The sequence below is a fragment of the Ornithodoros turicata genome, chromosome 9 (assembly GCF_037126465.1).
Source record: "Ornithodoros turicata isolate Travis chromosome 9, ASM3712646v1, whole genome shotgun sequence".
Taxonomy (NCBI): domain Eukaryota; kingdom Metazoa; phylum Arthropoda; class Arachnida; order Ixodida; family Argasidae; genus Ornithodoros; species Ornithodoros turicata.
The window spans coordinates 12,315,069-12,334,737 of NC_088209.1; the positions used below are offsets into that span (position 1 = coordinate 12,315,069).

The 19,669-nt window shown below is 46.1% G+C and overlaps 1 protein-coding gene across 2 annotated transcripts; it reads right to left on the reverse strand.

Annotated features, from left to right (window-relative positions):
• Nucleotides 1–870: 870 nt before the first annotated feature.
• On the reverse strand, nt 871–14,258 carry LOC135369318 (uncharacterized). 2 transcript variants are annotated; one of them, XM_064602915.1, is made up of 6 exons: nt 14,167–14,258; nt 7,658–7,728; nt 7,480–7,593; nt 7,301–7,339; nt 6,329–6,382; nt 871–1,048 (listed from the first exon to the last, which is right to left on the reverse strand). In XM_064602915.1, exons 1-6 carry the CDS (start codon nt 14,225–14,227, stop codon nt 1,007–1,009), a joined length of 381 nt encoding a protein of 126 aa, XP_064458985.1. In that variant the 5' UTR covers nt 14,228–14,258; the 3' UTR covers nt 871–1,006. The 2 variants fall into 2 exon arrangements, with proteins under 2 accessions (XP_064458985.1, XP_064458986.1); XM_064602916.1 differs by lacking the exon at nt 14,167–14,258 and adding an exon at nt 12,032–12,100.
• Between the last annotated feature and the right edge of the window lie 5,411 nt (nt 14,259–19,669).

Sequence of the window (19,669 nt, forward strand, 5' to 3'; positions counted from 1 at the left end):
ATATTGTGACATATTCATAATAGAGTGCACACGCAACACAGAAACAGGGCGACGAAACAACCACTCACTTCCATATTGAGACATCCTTCTGGCAATCCTGTGAACATCCAGAGGGACATTTTAGGGACGCCTTACGGGACGCTACCGCCGAGCGCCCCCAGCTGCCTTCGCGATTCGTCGCTCGGCAGCTGGCGAAACCTCACATCCAGCGATTGTTGTTTGTATAGCTATCTAGCCAGTTGCTGTTTAGGCAGCGTTCAGCACCGTTACAGGCACTTCGGGTGAGGGGGTGATGTAGGGGGAAGGTGCGGACTTCGGGTGATGTCGAGACGTATGCCATCATGATTCACGCGGATGTTCGGAAAGATGGTGAAAGACAAGCACGAAAATGCTCACACAAACTGTAAGCGCACTTGACTTGCACTTGACTGCACTATCTTGGACTCCACGCAAGACGGGTTTTCGGGAGTTGCACTTTCCAGCTGAAAGGAACTTTGTTAGTAATGCTTTTCTTTTCAACAGGAAAGTGCAGCACGCAAATGACCCAGTTCAGATCTGGTGCAGGAGGTGCAAGCGAAAAGAATGCACCTTGTAATACCAACTTCTGTGAAACAGCGTGCCGAATGCCAAGATCGTCGTAGCTCAGACTTCCGTTTTCCATTGAAGGACTGGATAGCGACTGAGGATAGCGACTCGCATAACTTACTGGATAGCGATTAGCATAATTCATAAGGCAGGTTTCGAGTGCTACTTCTTGTTTTTAGATGTTGTGATGGCAACGTTTTTACGTAGAAATGTCGTTCCATGCAGATTATTCACAATCTATCGCATTTTACAGTGTTTATTACAATAAACATCAGAACTCATCAGGCTCAACTTTATTTGCTTAGAATCGAAAAACTGAATACTTTTTAACAGCAGTAACCTGCGTATTTGTTACTGTTCCCTGCTCTTTCGGAAGATGCTACGGTGCCTCCGTGCGTCGTAGCTTTTCCTCCTGCCATTGTTAAGACGCAAGCGTATTGTTCCACAAGATTTCCATGCAATCCTGCAAAGCAGAATAAACAAAGAGTACGTCGTTCTGAAATGTCAAATATTAAACGGATAACCGCATACCACGCTCATATAGCAAGCCGTTATCCAGAGGCATGTCCTTATCTCTGACAATTTGTGCACTTTTGGAGGCACATGTTCGCTAAATGTCACACACCGCCCTATGCATCTTCTCTATAATCAAAGCGACATCGATAACGCTATCACTCTGTGTGTTGGTTGGCCCTGAGCATGTTATGCGGCGGAGCCTGACGATTGCTCTCTAAAGACAGAACTACATTGCATAATACCCATGGCTGTTTGCCAACGGGCAATTTTCAACGATCACCGAAACCAATGACAATTGAAGACGCATATAGCGTTCCACGAGGCGTAGAACGCGTCAATATATCGCATGAAAGGTTCCCAGACAAGGTTAACGTGTTAGGGTCGATTCACGCGCTGCAACTGTTTTGCTGCAACTCAGTTCCCGCAACAGTAGCGCACGACCGAAGTTACAAAAAATAGGTTCCCCAGGCAGCACGAAACTTTATTTCGATGTCCGAAAAATATCCCAACATCCCACGTCCCAGAAAGAGCGTCCCTAACATAGCCCTGGGACGTGCCCCTTGAACAGCGGCTCTAGTTGTTAGTTTTTTTGTTTTTTTTTTGTTAAGGAACACGTAATGAAGTCCCAGAAATGTAATGTCCGTCGGCGTGCGAAGTAGGAATCTCCTCCCACTCCTCCAAGTGTGTTGAGAGAAAGAGTGAAAGAGCGGGTGACATGAGGCGTTCGCGCGACAGTGGATACGTGGCGCCAGTGCCGTGTATGCCAAAGGGAGTCTGGCCATTAGGAGGAGCCTAAAAAAGGGGCTCGACCTGTCAATCAAATTGAGCGTTTTTCATTGGCTGCTGTTTTCTATGCGGACCGCCATGACACCAAAATTTTCCCGAAAATGGCAGCGTAGCTTGGAACGGCGAAGCGAGGATTTCATGGCAATTTTTTTTCACAAATTACGTCAATTTTATTCCGTAAGTGTACGTTCTGTTGCAATTATCTTGCAAATCACCTTTAAATTACGCTCCAGTGTCGATGTTTACCTGAAAATAATATGTTTCATCGTCCTTGTTAGGCCTAGTAACGACAGCGATCACAGGCAAATAGCGAGAAAAACGCTACAAATTGCCAAAAATTTACATTTTATGACATACTTTTATTCATATACACACCTTTGCCCGTTCTTGGTTCAGTCTTGTTATGTTTCATAGTTAAAATACGTATAATACCGGCAGTCTGTTCCAACTAGCGGTTCTGCCGGCCAATCAGTTCTGCTAGCAAGCACTTCTGCTTCTGCTACTTCTGCTATTCTGCGTCTTCCCGGCGTGCCCCTCACCATCCAGATGGCGCCGTTAAAAGTGGATGCAAATCCATTATGTTGCTAGGTCGTCAGGGAATATCCTATTCAATCTAATCCAATCCAGTTTCTCGAAAATGTCGGCACCCAGTTAATACAGGTAATATATAGCTTGGATAGCCTGGGGTTAATAGCGAACTGTATTTTGGCTCGTGATTGGCCAGAGAGCTCAAAAAGTGGGTGGAGCTCCAGGCATAGGCATGCTCCATTAATGGCCAGACTCCCTTTGGCATACACGGCTCTGCGTGGCGCCATTTGATGAGTTTACGCCGAGCTTCCGAGTAGAGTATGCAGAATACGAAGCACCACGACAGTTGAGGTTAATCCTTATCATGATGTCCATGTTTACGGTTCATAATTCGAGGTGTTTGCGTTCGTGATATGGATGACAAATGCAGAAATGTGGCTTGCTGAAACTGCTCTTTGAAAGTGGAGGGAAGGCAAATTTCCATTGACACCTTGTCCTCCATGTTGACTATGCGTGTGGCTGCTTACCTTGTGAGGAACAGGCGAGAGCACTGCATGGCGAGTAAGCTATGCAGCTGATTCTAATACTTCGAATTACTTAAATGTGACATTATATACCGTTGTTTAAATGAGCAATAGTTTGACTTAGATGCGCTGCACAATATGTTTTGGCCAAGTCATTGCGAATATTTGCTTACATGGGACAGCGTTAGGTTGATAGGACAAGGTTCCTGGGATATGCAACGGATGAACTGGCTGTGCATTTGTTAAATATTTAGCATGTTCTTTGCTTTGTTTGTTTCCAGGTTATTTCACAGAAACTCAGAGTGTATCCTCAATGATGCCACTGTGGAAGAAGCTCAACAAGCGACAATGTCATGGTTGCGCCACGCACACAAAAAAACACACACACACACACACAAAAAAAACGTTACTCCATCCATTGAATTTCCCTCTCTCCCCTCCCCCACTACGCGCTTCGACAAAGAAACCGCCCTCCTCTCAACCGAGGGTCCGGACCCGCCACTGGCTTAGCTATTGAGTTTATCTCAGTTATTGTACATGTAAACTAGATTGGGGAGCTAATAAAGAAGGCGCGTTTATTATCTCGCAGCAAGTGATCATTTCCTGTTGCCTGATGACAGTAATTTGTACAACAAGGGAGAGTCTGTCAAACAGCATAGATGAGCACATGTCCTGATCTATGGTGTTTGTAAACCTCTATCAAGTTCAACGCGGCAATATCAATAGACTCTCTTCATCTGACGTCACTGTCGCAGACGGCATAGCCTTTCGCCCTGCTTGTGGCAGCCATACGTTTGTGCATGGCGCGTGCACGCTACCAGCATTAACTGTGGTGCGAGCACGTGCGAACACAAAAGTATGGCGGACGGAATGAGGTAAGTGAAAAGGGTCTATAAGGCTAGCACATCTGCAGAGTTGACATGCTATGCAGGGAAGCCCGCTTCCAGTGAATGCATAACATCCCAATAAGGACTCCTACCAGCCCAATACAGATCACAACGGACGTCCCTGTAACGTGAACCACAAAATCTATCCGAGTTTCATCTAGACACGCTTTAGCCTTCTATTGGACGAAACTCGCACAACGCCTGGACGTCCACAACATCCGCGAAGGGACGTCGCAGAGACATTCCTCGGATCATTTTGTGCCATCTTTCACACGGCGAGCAACACGGAATGTCGTGGTGGTCAGCGAGCGCTCCAGATGGCGCGAAAAAAACATCATTGTCATCATTTTCGTCCTATCCGCACTGAGACTTCCACCCGTTGCGAGTTCAATCCGCTGCGACTTCACATTTTTCTACGAGTCAGTGATATATTGATCGTCCCGCGTATTGCATCTGCAACAACTGATACCCCTGTCACACGGGCAGTCTTCAATGATTATTGAAACCAATCGTCATTGAAAATGCGTGAAGCGCCACCTTGCGTGTAACGTGTCAAGCTGTCGGGGAACATTGAATCCAATACTCTGTGGGAAGTTGACACGTCACACGCTTGGTGTCACTACAGGCATTTTCAATGGTCATTGGTTTCAATGATCATTGAAGACTGCCCGTGTGACAGGGGTATGACACACGGAAGTTTCATCACGGAAATTGCGCATGGGCAGCCAATTGTTCTGATTTTGACGAGCTTGGAAGGAGGAGCCATGTGATTGACAGGTTGCACCTAGAGCTGCAGGAGGAATCGCTCGTGGAGCGATCGGCTGTGCAACTCCTGCAACTCGGGTTGCGCAGCCAGAGCTTCCGGTACAACCTGGTGGCGCGCAAGTAAAGTTGCATCGTGTGAACACGCTTCTTAGCACTACGCAAATGTTCAATGACTATTGGTTTCAATGATCATCGAAGACTGCCTGTGAGGGATAATACACCCGACATCACCCAGCACGAACGATTATGTCGGTATGTCTTCCGATTATTGAAACCCGAGGTGGAGACACGGCCTTTCTATATCACTCGACGGACACACAAAATGATGGTGCATTCCACTGATGAAATATGAAAGTCACTGAAAAGGTTAGCCAGCTGTAGGGATCGAACCCACATCTTCTGGATTACCGGTCCAGGGCTCTAACCAGAAGATGCAGGTAAGGTAATCCAGAAGATGTGGGTTCGATCCCTACAGCTGGCTAACCTTTTCAGTGACTTTCATATTTCATCGTTGATTTCGTAGGCAATTTGAGGCTTTGTCTGTATCTGTCTCTTCTATGTTGTTCCAGCCTCAGAACATCAGTTTCTCTCGCATTCCACTGGTTATCAGGAACGTGATTTTATCTTTTTGTAGTCACTTTGTGGTACACTCTTAAAAATGAACTTCACCGCATAGCACGCTCCTAGCCAACCATTATCTCGAATGATATCGTTATCTGCCCTGATTTGTTGAAAACACGGGGCGTACGCCTTTTCTGTGACAATTATGAACAGCATCAGTGTCACAGAAATGGCGTACGCCCCCCGTTTTCAACAAATCAGGGCAGATAACGATATCATTCGAGATAATGGTTGGCTAGGAGCGTGCTATGAGGTGAAGTTCATTTTTAAGAGTGTACCTGACCGTCATCGCTATCGAACACAATCCTGTTTCACGATGAGGAACAGCAACAGAGCTCGACTCGTGGGTGGGATGGTGATGGTGGTCGTGGTGCTGCGGCTGCAGCTGCTACACGAGCTCGCCGTTGTCGGCCCCGCAGAGGTGGGCAGCGTGACGACGAACGCTCTTGGGTAATGTGCGTAATGGGCCGACTTCTAAGGGAACTGGGCCGACATATGTCGTGCACTCCGACAGAGCTTCACCACATAGAACGGTGAAGGCCAACCTCTGCACAGAATGATACATTTATCACTACCGGTGCGTGGAAAGTGCGGCGCGTACGCTTTTTTTTTTCGAGCTGCATAAGTGTTCCAAAAAGGCGTATGCCTCTCCCGTTTTTAACCAATCAGCGTTCAGAACGATGTGATTCGGGATGGTGATTGGTAAAGAACGTGCTATGTGGTGAACCTTCATCCTCCTCTATCCTCCATCCGTCCGTCCTTCTTTCTTTTTCTTTTTTTTTTGCTATTTGCTTTGCTATGCTTTTTTCCTCCTCTTCTGTTGAGTCGCTTTGTCCTCTGTTGCATGCAACCGCTGCAGGCCGTGCCCAACCACAACAACAACAACAAAAAAGTTGTGGCTGTAAGTGCCTCCCTGTGCGGCTGGCGTCGACTTGTTTTTACGGCTACGGCCATCGGAGATGCGACCATGATTGGCAGGGTTCCTGAGGACGTCACGTCGATTAGGATTAAAGGCCTTTTAGTGTACTGATGCCGTTGACTGAGCTCTATCAATACGTTTAGCCCACTTATTTAATGCAATTCACAGCGAGATCACGAATGACACACAGATCTCACCTGTGCGTCCCTCACGGCTGCGCTCTCAGCTGGTAACAGTCGAACAGACATTTTCTGAAAAGAAAAAAAAAAGAAAAAAAAAGAAACATGGCTGAAAGGGAAGGCTTTGCAAGACAACTCATGTTTTGAAACTTGCTATAATTGTCCCCTTATTTTCCTGTTATAATTTTTCTACTAAATGCAGAGCTGCGCTTCAGTTTTTAGATAGCATGTTTAAGGTTATGCTTACAGTTGTTTATCGTCTATTTATTATTATTATTTTGTCAAACCAAACACCTCAATGGAGCAGTGTTCCTGGTCTCCTCTCTCGCTCTAGTGATACCAGTCCAAATGCCTAGCGCGATTTTCTGCCAAGGTGGTCATTATTGGGACTTGGCTTTGTTATCTGTTTCTCTTTCGTTCCTTCTTTTTTTTCTCTCTCTCTCTCTCTCTTTCAAGTTGCTCAAGTGAGCTGGCTATGTATTTTCCTATGGATTTCTACTCTTCGCTACACAACGCCACCTTGTGTAGCCGCAGGGTATATCGATATGATATAATTAATAAATTAATAAACTACAAAATTACGTTATTTGAGTACACGTGAGCTGGACAGAGCGCTGAGGGGGTTACTCTACCCTTACAACCTCTCACACATAGGCCTTACTAACGCTCAGTAAAGCTGACATGCACACATATTGCAATGGCCTTCATTCTCATCATATTTTCACGAGAGGAAATAGAGTATGCCTCGATTCACAACAGCGTTATACAGTGAAATCTACTCCTAATTATTATTATTATTAGCGTCACGGTCTAGTCGCTTCAGGAACTCCCGATAACCGCGCGAAGCCTACCATTGTGCGTGGCGGAAATTTTGATAGCCGAAATAATTTACAATACATAGATAGGCGTTCTACGTTTTCGAGAATTCCACCGAAGGAAAAAGAAAAAACACATCACGGTTCCTTGTCGTGCCTTCCCAGCCACTCTCACCTTGAAGTCTTCGCGGTGTTCCACAATGCACTTGATGAACTGAAACACATGAAATGCAATTCACTCGGCGTGAATTACAGTTACCGTATTAAGATTGCAAAGGGCAAAGCGGCACTGTTATATGATCAGCTTTGCACGTTACGCTGCATGCTGCGTTTCGCTTGCAGCACATCGCTTACACTTGTGAAGAGATGCCGTTTCTTGCAGAAGTATTCTTCAACGTCTTTTCCAAGGGTATCGCCTGTGACCTCTTTCAAGCAAGCAGCCTTATGTTTGTCTCCAGCTTCCCGTACCTAGTAACGTCCCACATTGAAACTTTTATTAATTTTCCATTTTCTCGACATATTGTAAGCTCACCTGTCGAGGAATCATGTTCTCGCATTTCCTAACCCCCTCTCTCAGGACGTCCTTCTTCTCTGATGACATGTCTGGAAGACAAAACGTTTTCACAGTGACACGCTCACTACGTACAGGGTGTTTTTTACCGCTTCTATATTTTTATTAAAACACACTATAAGAGTACCATAGATGTTGCGTTTGTTGTTCATTTACATCACAGGGCTAACACAAAACCCTTCATATCTGTAACGACCATCAAGCGGGTGTTTTGTTTTTCTTTTTCTTTGCAAAACCGCCATTTTGTCCTGGCCACACGCCATAGAAAATGTCATTTTGAGGTCATGTGACCCTGTTTAGTAAGTCTTAGTGCTTGCCGACGTACTGCCATCTGCATAAAGCCAAGGGATAAATGTATTTTGCCACCGTGAACTACAGGGTGCCTCATAAGCGAGATGGTAACCCGTAGAAGAAATGAGTAATAGGCAAGCTAGCTAGGCACAGACTGGAAACACATTTCCCTGAGTTTGAAGGCCACAACGAGAACGAGTTTAAGTTTAGTTTAAGTATAAGTTTAGGTTAGTACATCGCATCCGCTCAGCGCGTATTACGCGGGGTCGTCATCACATCTTAGGAAGTGATCAACAGTACTGCGCGTTTTACTACAAGATTATGAGTTTAAAATAATTTCCGTGGTGAAAAGACGTCCGAAACGGCGCACAGAAACAGCAAACGTGTTTGTATACAAAAGGCTTGGCCTCAAATCACGGGCGCAGCCATCTTTAGGGTCACGTGTGCGCTGTCGTTTGCTGTGACATGTGATCAGGACCTGCCAAGAATGCATTGAATATGTCCAGCACGCTTTCGTCTACAGAGCAGTAAGCAAGACACATGGGCCTGTTTTACGACGTCTGGGGGCACTCCGAACCGTATTCTGCACACTGATCTCTATAGTATAGGCTGGATCCCGCATAGGGTGCTCCACAGCGTGGTCACCAGCCGCCATATTGGTGGGCCCAACGCATTCTGTCGTCTGCATTTAGTTCAAGCGAGGCTACCCGTATTTTTTAAGATTTACTTTAAACTAAAGGGCATGTCATGCCAGTTTGTTGCAGCTTTGAGTACACTTCACACGGACAAAGAAAGAGGGATAATTTTTCACAGGTAAGCTCTTTATTTTGAGGAAAAATCTGTTTATTCGTATCGCATGCATCTGACAACTCGGACTTGTTTGCATTGCTACTTCGCTGGTGCCGTTGCGTGTATGTGTGGCTGCTCCTACAAATCTCAAGGCCATGTATATTCTATAAACAATGCGCTTGCGCTTGCAGGTTCCCCTCACAGTCGCTCAGCTGTGCCGAAAAACCGGATGCAGAACCTACGCTAATGTGCCAATTAGTTCCACTGTTCTTTTAATCTGTGGTGGAAGTAAATAAACTGCTGTGTTAACCTCGGGTGTTACAGATTAGCTAGGAACAACGCTGACAGTTGAACTACTGCAAAGCACTCGTGACAATAACGTTATTTTAAGTTGAGGAATGGGGAGTTTCATCGCCAGGGTCCGTACACCACCCCATTGCTGGTGGTCATGTGGTGAATAAAATAATGAGCCCCTATTCAGAATAAGGATCGAGGTTGTGTGTTGTGCAATACACGCAGAAACACTCGTAGAACATAATACAATAATGGAAAAAGTCAAACGAGAACCGTATAATACCAAACCACATAATAACGAACGAAAACCGCGGAACACCACACGAAAACCGAACAACAAACGAAAACAAACAAAAAATATAAAAGCGGAAGTACCTTACAATCACAAACAGTGTGGGACCTTTCTGAGTAAAAATAATTAATTTTATAGGTTGACATTCACCAAATTCACCTTCATGTGTATGCGCCCTGTGCACGACAGTTACCACACCCTATTCGTATTCGGAGTACAGGCAGCGGAGAAGAATAAGGAAGGCAATTACCATCAAAAACTACAGGAACACTGCTAAAGCACGTTTGGAATACATCAGCACACTGATTCCTAAGAAAGATGCGTGCTAGTCAGCAATGAGGAGTGTTTAAAGCGCAATAAATACTCCAGATCAAATCGCTTCCCATTGTTTCCTATGGGAGCAGCCGGCGCCAGTGGGCCCTTCAACATGGGGGCCGGTTGCCGCACCTCTCTCCCATTCACCCCTCTCCTATGCGCGATCCAGCCTTTATACATAGAGATCAGTGATTCTGCAGCGCCATTTGTGGTCGTATAGCCTGAGGTTCTTCCGTACACAGGCATGTATCCCTACACTGCGGCTCTGAAAAATCGTGGCGCAAGGATTTCCACAAAAGAGATGATGCCGGACACGACCGTCTAGTAAAGGCGCTCCACGCTAGAGGAGGACTGTTGGCGCTGGGGTCGCCGAACGAAACTTCTGTGCAACAGGCCCATATCCAACATTTGAGACGCTCAGATTTAGCACTGGGAACGAGGCTTAGACGGAAGTGCAGCTGAAGTGGCAACGGTTGTTTCCCCTGTCGTAAGGCTTCTGCCATGGCCCCGCCGTCTGTTAGGCTCTCCAACCTAACCTCACTTACAAATTTACAAATAACAGCGTAATTCATTACTAGCGTATACTCGCGACTTCCGGTTAGCCTCGCTCCCAGGAGTGGGGTCCGATATGAGAATTGTGCTTTTCCGATAGAGCAATAGACTGGAGGGCACCCGTCCGAGTTACACGGCCACGCGCACATCCTCACGGGAAGGGCACCTACATAGTTGTGAACATTCAACTTTTCCGATTAGGGGACCTCGGGCAAGGGCGAGCCGGCAGAATAGAAGACAGTCCTCGTTGAAATATACTTCATTTCTTAATCATTGTGAAACTAGCGCGTGCTTTAAAACATCCATCTCCGAATTTCGCTATGCAAACGAATCGAAACGGAAACCGCGTCCATCAGGAGCGCAGAGGGGACAGCGCTCATTCCACGTAAAAAGGTTATGTGATTTGGAGTGAGGGAGATTATTGGAGTAGGTGTTGACCTGCTGGCCACATCAACAGCTTTATCGTCCAGATAACCCTCGCTGTTGATCTGCTTGTCACATCAACAGCGTGACCACGTCCAAGCCACGTGACTCTCTGGCGTGGAATGAGCTCTTGCTGCAGGGTTTCAGCTTTGCATTCCACATAAGCCTCGACGTTGCAAACTAATACTGTGCCCGCCTAACGACAGCATGGGAGACCTCGATGTCACAGGGATCATTAGCTTGCGCCAAACCGGTCGTCCTGATGGAATCTTCACAGCAGCAATCTCTGGATCTACAGTTCTCCTTCATGGGATTGGAGAGCTGCCTAAAGGAAACCACCCCCTCACACTCCTCCTGGGCCTGATGGTATTACGTCCAAGGCGTTCCAAAATCTACGCTTCCATAACCGACACGCCCTCCTCAGGCTCTACAATGGTTGATATTGCGGAATGGTGTATTTCAGACAGAATGGAATCATAGCGCCGCCTCTGAAGCCAGGCAAGTCTCCACACGCCATTGATGGCTTCCGACCAATCGCCCTCACCGGCGATGTCGGCGATGTATGGACCGAATGGTGTCCGCACGAATGAACTGGTATTTTCAGAGAACCCGATTCTTTCCTGCGGTCATAACTGGCTTCCGGCAAGCACGTTCCGCAGTTGACAATGTCATCAACCTTATACCTCCTCAATAGAGTCATGTCTCGATTATCCGGACACTTCGTCGGAGTCGTCCCTTTTCGTACGTATAACGAATTTCCGGATAAACGGACCAAGCAAACTTCGAAAATTTGGAAGACGTCTTTATAGCAGTGATGGCCAGTAGTTAACTACATGTAGTTAAACTACTAGTTAAACTACCTGATTGTAGTTAAAAAGTAGTTATCAACTACTTGCAGAAATGTAGTGTGCAACTACTAGTTAAACTACTATTTCAGGTAGTTAACTACTGTAGTTAGGTTACTGCAGGCGCCAACTACTTCCGATTTTGCCGCAAGCTTTACGGCACGATTGTGCTTCCGACTTTTACCTTGATTGACGATTGATTACCTTGATACCTTGATTGCTTGATGAGAACGGAGGTGCAGAGCAATTGTGCCGTGCATGTGTACTAAATCTCCACTTTTATCACTGCTTGTGATTCATATTTAGGTGTCCAAGAACACTATAGAAGGGGATTCGTGTCGATGGACAACGTTAAGTAGTTAGAGATGTAGTTGAAGAAGTAGTTTTAACTACCTCCCCTGAAAAGTAGTTGAACTACTAGTTAAACTACTCCATCGCGAAGTAGTTAGTAGTTATAGTTAAACTACTGTAGAAGTAGTTAGTGGCCATCACTACTTTATAGCTCCAGAAAAGGAAACCAAGAAAAGATCTTACTTCAAAGATTCAGCCGGAGTGAGCTGCTTGAAATTAGTAGGCACTGGGTGGGACAAAATTTTTAGTCACAGCGACGGCACCCGCTGCGTCAGCCTGCTGTTGAAAGAAGGGCAATGTCTCAGAAAGATGGTCCCGCGCACATGTTTTTGTCTCTTAGCAAATGCCTTTGGCATAGGCCAAAAGGCGGGCGATGCTTTCAGACGGCCTGTGGACATTGACGTTCACACGTGGGTTTCCTCGCCCGGTGGGTACAGGGCACCTCTTCAGCTGATCGTCTACCATCTCTACCGTGTGCCCACACACACCAAAAGGGAGTGACCTCTGAAAAAAGGGGAGTCAAACAGTACAGAACGCCCCCGTGAGACGTGCCCCCTTCCCGGAATAATTCGAACGCAGCACACTCTTAAAAATGAACTTCACCGCATAGCACGCTCCTAGCCAACCATCATCAATCTCGAATGATATCGTTATCTGCCCTGGTTTGTTGAAAACGGGAGGCGTACGCCATTTTTGTGACACTTATGCTGTTCATAATTGTCACAGAAAAGGCGTACGCCCCCCCCCCCCCCGTTTTCAACAAATCAGGGCAGATAACGATATCACTCGACATTATGGTTTGCTAGGAGCGTGCTATTAGATGAAGTTCTTTTTTAAGAGTGCACATGCCACACTGTTAAAACAGAACTTCACCTCATAGCACGCTGCTAGCGAACCATCATTCCGAATAATATCATTCTGTGTACTGATTTGTTCAAAACAGAGGGGAGGCGCCTATCTGGGACAAGATAATCTGTCCCAAATAGGCGCCTCCTCCCATTTTCAACAAATCAATACACAGAATGATATCATTCGGAATGATGATTGGCTATGAGCGTGCTATGTGGTGAAGCTCTGTTTTAACAGTGCAGGGACAGAGGACGTTGGCACTTTTCCGGATTAGCGAAACAGAGTGAGCTAGGTCCTGGGAGATTGTTCCCCGTACTTGCTGTCCGGATACGGATGACGATTTCCGGATAAAAGAGACAAAACCCAATGGTAGCATGTTCGTTCCCGGTAATGTAGTCCTGATAACGGACGTTCTTGGCCATATGTTGCTCAACCGTCTAATGATTAATTACCTAAGAACCATTAGTTAACTTTTTAATTATTAAAGCTACGAAGTTGTCCCAATAAGAACATCTGTTCCCTTCGGTGAACAGATATCGCAGCCGTTTTCAGAACAAAAGTCCGTTCGATAGACTGTCTGCAAAAAATTCGCGAAGGAGCACCAATTTTTCTTAATTTTGTCCATTCTGCATCTTGGGAAACGCGTTTTTCCTTTACCCCCAATGTGAGAGGATGAAAGAGCCACTATCGCCTTTTGCGTCCTCGAAAAAGATTAGAAGAAAGCAGAAACTGCAACCCAAGATATGGGCAGTTCGTGTAGCCCCACACGATACATTTGTGTTTGTTTTCTTTCCGCAAGTTAAGGCTCATCTTCGACACATGAAGGCAGCACTGTGCTTCTTCACCCTCTCACAGTGGGGGCGAAAGAAAAACGCGTCTCCGAAGATGCGCAATGAACAAAATAAAGAAAGAAGTTGTGTTCATTCACGACTTTTTGCGGGCGATCTATCGAAATCTGACACGAACCATCGAACGATCTATCAAATGTTCTGAAAGCGTCTACGATATCAGGTGACCGAAGGGAAGAGATTTTCTCATTGTAACAACTTCGTAACTTTTATAATTACAAAGTACGGGGCGCCCCAATGTGCAAGAAAACAAAATATTCAAAAGAAAAACATGAAGAAAAGAAAGAAAAGAAGATTATGTCTTACTTACCATAATCCTACGTACACACCCTTAAGGGAATGCACACAACTCCTTGTTTTTTTGTGTTTTTTTCTTCTTCTTTTTGCTACTAAATCTAAGAGGGTCGAGCTACACCTCTGGCGGGTTTCGGCTGGAATGGCCGAACTGTTGTGTTATAACGACCATGAAAAGGTCCCAGAATTTCCTACAAGTATTCTAACACTTTACAGAAGTTGCCCCCAAACTGCTGCTCCAGCACCCCATCCAGCTCGTGCCCCAAACTATTACTTGCCCCAAAACACTATTTCTCTAACTGACGTGCAAATACGTCGCAGACTCACTGCAGATGACATCCAACGTCGTCTGATCCACTACGAACCGCGCTGCGATTAAGAGGGACATCCAGAGAATTCCCGAGCACGCTGCCACGAGAAACGACTGAGCCCTACGACAGGTCATTGTGGACTGCCTCTCTCCACGATCAGTGAAAGGAAGTTATTGTGCACGGACTGCATGAGCTACTGGAACGCGGAAACGGCTCTAATTTATAAGACCGCAGAATTGAGGACGACTTTGTTTGAACACATGCGGCTGTGCACACATGTTTCCCGAACAAGTATGGGTTTAACCTCAGAAGAATCGTTACATGTCAATGCGGCTCGGAGTGAAAGAAAACACGACTAATGTAGAACTGCGCACTCACGTATACGATGTGGGTAGAGTATTGAGCCCGCTGTTTTCGAAGGGTTACTCCCACAGCGAATTGGTCAAAGAGGGAACGCAATATACGACTTAAAGCGACAGTCAGAAGTAGTGTTTTACGTTTTTAAACTGTTGGGTCCCGAAATTCTACTTAAAAAAAGTCTAACAAAGCTTGTCGGACATTGGTGGGGTTAGCGGCAACTACCTCGTTATGAATTAGGAGCACTTTGGCAACTTTGATCAGCTCTTAATGGGCGATTTTAAAAAGATGCGCGCGCCACCAAACGAGAGGCGCAAAGCAGCATGGGAACTTTGAGGGTTTGAGGGTTGAGGGAGGGAACTCTGTCGTCTGCTTCGAATATGGTTGACTCTGGCTGACGCTGCTGCTGCGCACACCGGGAATGTTGTTGTTCTTCCTCTACCTCCGCCGTATCTTAAGTCTTGAAGGTGCCCTAAGCTCCCATGAGCCCTTGCGTGACACAGGTGGCGCTTGCTTTTCTAAAAAGGTCTATTTCGAGAAACTGATTTCTTTTTCTTTTTTACTCAGCTGCTATACTATTGTACCAGGTACCTTGTTGTGAGTATTGTGATAGATTGGGTGTGTTTCTGGTTCTGATAATAAAAAAAAAAAAACAGGAACGTGACTTCACTCGGCAAATTTCGGAGATTTTTAGGATGATACTTTTATCTTGACCAATCAAGACGAGAATTTCGTTCGAAAAGGGAAGGTCTTTCGGATCTAATGTGGTCGCGGTCAACACGAACTTAAGAAAATTGTCAACAATGTATGTCAACAAGGCGCGCGCATATGCTCTCGATATACATACCACACATCGAGTCGACACGCCGTCTGGCTGACCTTTCCGATTTTCTTTTTTTTTTTTACTTTTTTTTACAGTGGCTGCGGTTTAGGAGAAGCTGTTCGGAGATCGCCGTGTCAGCGGCACAAAACCAACTGCGACACACACACGCCCCTCCCCCCCACCACACACACGCGGGCGCACACACATGCACAAACACGCATATATACACACGAACGCTCATATACGCGCACGCGCACAAAAAGACGCGTACAAACGCGCGCGCGCACCGACGCATGCACAAGCTCAAAAACCGACACGCGTTCGCTTACGCATATCCTCTCTTACATGCACACAAAGACACACCCACACAAACGTGCAAACACCCACACGCTCGCTCACACATGCGTTTACACACAGACACAAGCGCATACAGGCTCACACGCACGCACACACGCTCGCGCTTACATACTCACACACACGCACAAACACACGTCCCCCACACATCCGCGCGCGCGCGCACACACACACACACAAACATACCAAACATACACACACACATGCCACGCAAACAAACAAATCGCGCGATTTTCATCTACAGCTGAAAATAAAAAATGTGTGAAAATCAAAATGTCAAAAATTCGTTTTTGATGTTGTGGGTTTCATATTCTTTCATACATTCATACGTAAGAAAAGTACGAAGCATTACCGACGCTGTGTGTGCTAATATACCTGGTAGTCCGTAGTCCGCTAACTGGGTACTGTTGTAAAACTGAGACTGGTTTGATTTAATTAACCTATATAACTGCCTTCGTAGGGACTTCATTTGTTCAGCAATATGAGCATTGCGAGTTCGCTTGGACAACCTGTTCAGACGACATTTGAGGTGAATTACGTCACGTGTTATCCAAGGTCAGGTCCGACCAACTCCTTTTTCCTTATTCGACACAAACTTCTTGACGCAGTCGAGTACAATGTCCTTGAGCATCGCACAGGTCTCTTTGCTCTCACTCAACACACTCAGTAGCGGCAAAGCAATCAGAATGGAAAGACAGGTAGTCAATAATGCTTTCATTATCTGTACGTGGGAAGTCAGGGAAAGAGATATACTCACTAGTGTCTATCTGAAGTATAATTTTAAAGAACCATTAAAGAAACTAACACTGTAGGTGGATTCTTTTCGCTTGCACCTCCTGCACCAGATCTGAACTGGGTTATTTTCGTGCTGCACTTTCCTGTTGAAAAGAAAGGCATTACTAATAAAGTTCCTTTCAGCTAGAAAGTGCAGCTGCCGAAAACCCGTCTTGCGTGGAGTCCAAGGTAGTGCAGTCCAGTGCAAGTGAAAAGAAGGCACTTTGTGATCAGAAAGACCTCCACCAAATCAGTGCCATGCTCAGGTATATATTCCCGCGGATGAACATCAAGTCGAGGAGAGGAGACTTTTCATTACAAAAACATGGGGGGGGGGGGGGGGCATTGACAGTTTGCAATAAATCGAAGTTAAAAGCAATGTCTGTTAGAAGACTAGCATTGTACTTGTCACGACATTCTACAATTAGATAAATCCTTCAGCCCCATGAAGATTAAAATCGCCACACAATATAACCTTCTGATTTTGCTTAATGTTGTCATGTAAATAGTCTTGTAATGTCACGAGAACACAGCTATCGGCGCCGGGATGCCTATAAATCAGACCAGTCTGTACATGATAATTGTTATTCAACTGAACATAGTACCATAGCCCTTCACAGTCGATGTCGGGAAGCGCCTCAATATATACCGTGTATTCGCACGAGCGACATTCCCCCAGAAGCGTAAGATGCGAAAAGTGTCATAGCTTTCTGGTGTCACGTGAGCGCGACCGCTCAACGTCGTGTCTTCACGTACGCTGCTAACCGTGAATATCCTACTACACAGCCACAAGATATTCCGTAGCAGACGACAGGAAAACGCGCTGACGGTGTCGTCTGCTAAGTGTCGTCTGCTAAATGCGCAGTACGCCACTTCCGATATTCCGCGTGAATGCTCAACATAACACAGGACGGAACTTCAGCTCTGTGAGCACTGTTCTCGCTTTTTCTTCCACTAGAATATTCCGTGAGGATGTCGCTCGCGTGAATACACGGATAATCAGTCCTTTTGCGGCATAAAAGCGCCACAGCTCCACCAGGCGAGGAACGGTATTTTCGTACTGCAGTATAATTAGGAGGAAACACTTCTGTTGGTGATATTTCAGACGAAAGACAGGTTTCTGTCATTGTAACTACATCAGGTGTGTATTCTAGCAAAAGACATTTAAGTTCTACCTTCTTATTGACGACACTGCGGGCATTAGTATAAAGAATAGATAAATACCCTTGTCCATTTAGTTTTTTGAAGGTCCCCTAACGGCCGTAACCTCACGTACTGCAGCGTTCCGATGGTCGAAGATGTATTGTTCGTTTCCTATAAACAGTTCATTATTAGTTCTATCTAGTTGGTGTTGACTCAACATGGACGACGCGTTCTTGGATGGAGAAACCACGTGACATGATCGGTCCAATAGCGGACACCGAACGGCAGGTCCGGCTGGAAAAACGAATGCGGCGCTATGCACCCAGGCGCAGCCAAGTCCAACAGCAACGGTGTCGTGTCTTTCCTTGCATATGAGGTGTTTCCAACTGCAGGTGTCGAGCAACCTCGCACGGCACGGCCCTCTGTACGCACGCTAAATTCGAGAAATAGCGTACGTACGCAAAGCGCAAAAAGATGAGTTGCCTTCCACGCATGCACAATGTCCTCCCGTATGCTTAACACATTTCCGTGTGCTGGCCTACACAGTACTGAAACATCCCATTGTACTGGTACGCTGCTGCAGTGTCACGGGGTGGACAGACATTCGCTCTGTTTCTGTGAAATAAAAGTTTGGTGTTTTGGTGCTTAATGGCACAAGAGCGACTAAGGTCAAACAGTGCCAAGACACATGATTTATTTTCCGTGCTGTGTTTGCATGTTCTAGGGCGGATTACTGGCCATTGCATCGGTGCGTCGGCCTAACGTGGCAACGCCCACCGTCGGGCAAGCGCGCGCTGCCGACGCACGATCTGAAGTGGTCAGTAAGGCCACCGTCGTCCGCTGGATAGGCGAGCCTCGCCGGCGCGAGGAGCAATGACGCTACTCAAGTAGACTCAAGGTGGCAGACTCAAGTCTGTCAAGCAAAAAGCCTAAATTTGACGACATTAACTTACTTTGTATTTACCTCTAACAAATATAAATTTTGTTACCGCGTGGAAAGAAACCTTCTTGCACGTACTTCGCTAGATGAGCACGTAATACACGAATCAGCCAATGCGAATGCAGTGCGGTATCGTCTGCTGCCGTCGCTGGCTCGAAGGGAATCCTTCGGCGCTCAGAGGTGTCTCTTTTTCTTCTCACTCTACACATGTGTTGAGAATTAGTTTCGTATTTTATATTAGTATCACATTCGTAGAAGACGAGGACGGTGATCTGTGCACTATACGGCGCGTGGAAGATTGCTATATTGACGAGGATAAAGTTATTTGGTGGACTTACGGTGTGCTTGCTGAGCTTGTCGAGTGATCTCGTCCTCCTTTTTAGTTCTACAACTAAACTAAGCAGTGATTCGGGTAACAGCTCACGACTACACAGCCTGCTGGGGCTTCCAGAGAGTTGCCGGCTACAACAAGCAGCCAAGCTCAAAATGTGCGGAGCGGAGGCAGATGTCGACGGAGGAGGAGGCAGGTGCCACCATCAATGTCCACCAACACATTGAAGAACGAAGGAGAATCGTGGAACAACAACGGTGGACCGCAGGAAGCATTGATCGCCTATGCCAAGTATGCCCAATGAAAGAGTTACTAACAATACGGATAATAAAATATGTGCTGGCTCATTCCCGCAGGCACTGGCTCCAATATCACAATATTGTGCGCACAAGCTTCTGCAGAAAATGCATACAAATGAATAGCGCTAGTATTGCTAGTTTTTTTTTTACTGCTGTGTCCAAATATTTCATAAATAAAGAAATGTCATGCTTGTGCAAGGCAGGGTTAATTTCACAATGGTGGGTTACATACACACGAACTCAGCTAATGCGGGTATATAACATTCCCTATATGGGGAACACTCGATGTCATGTCAATGTTTCCATATACATCCTGTATGTGTATACACGAGGCTTTGGACAGTCGGAAGAAGGAAACAAACTGCTTTTCCGACAACGACGTGAAGACATCCTTGTGAGCACGAAATGTCCTCGTTGACTGCACTGAAGTGGCTACTTGGTCTTCTAGAAACCCGTACACAAGCGCCATTTTCAACGACGAACATCGCAGCGTTTTGC

Excerpts from the sequence above, each read along its gene's own strand:
- LOC135369318 (XM_064602915.1), bottom strand. The coding sequence starts at position 14,227 with ATGTCCCTCTTAATCGCAGCGCGGTTCGTAGTGGATCAGACGACGTTG. Across the intron at positions 7,729-14,166 it reads GACGTTGGATGTCATCTGCA|ACATGTCATCAGAGAAGAAG; the intron begins GTGAGTCTGCGA and ends TTTGTCTTCCAG. Across the intron at positions 1,049-6,328 it reads CAGCCGTGAGGGACGCACAG|GATTGCATGGAAATCTTGTG; the intron begins GTGAGATCTGTG and ends TCTGCTTTGCAG.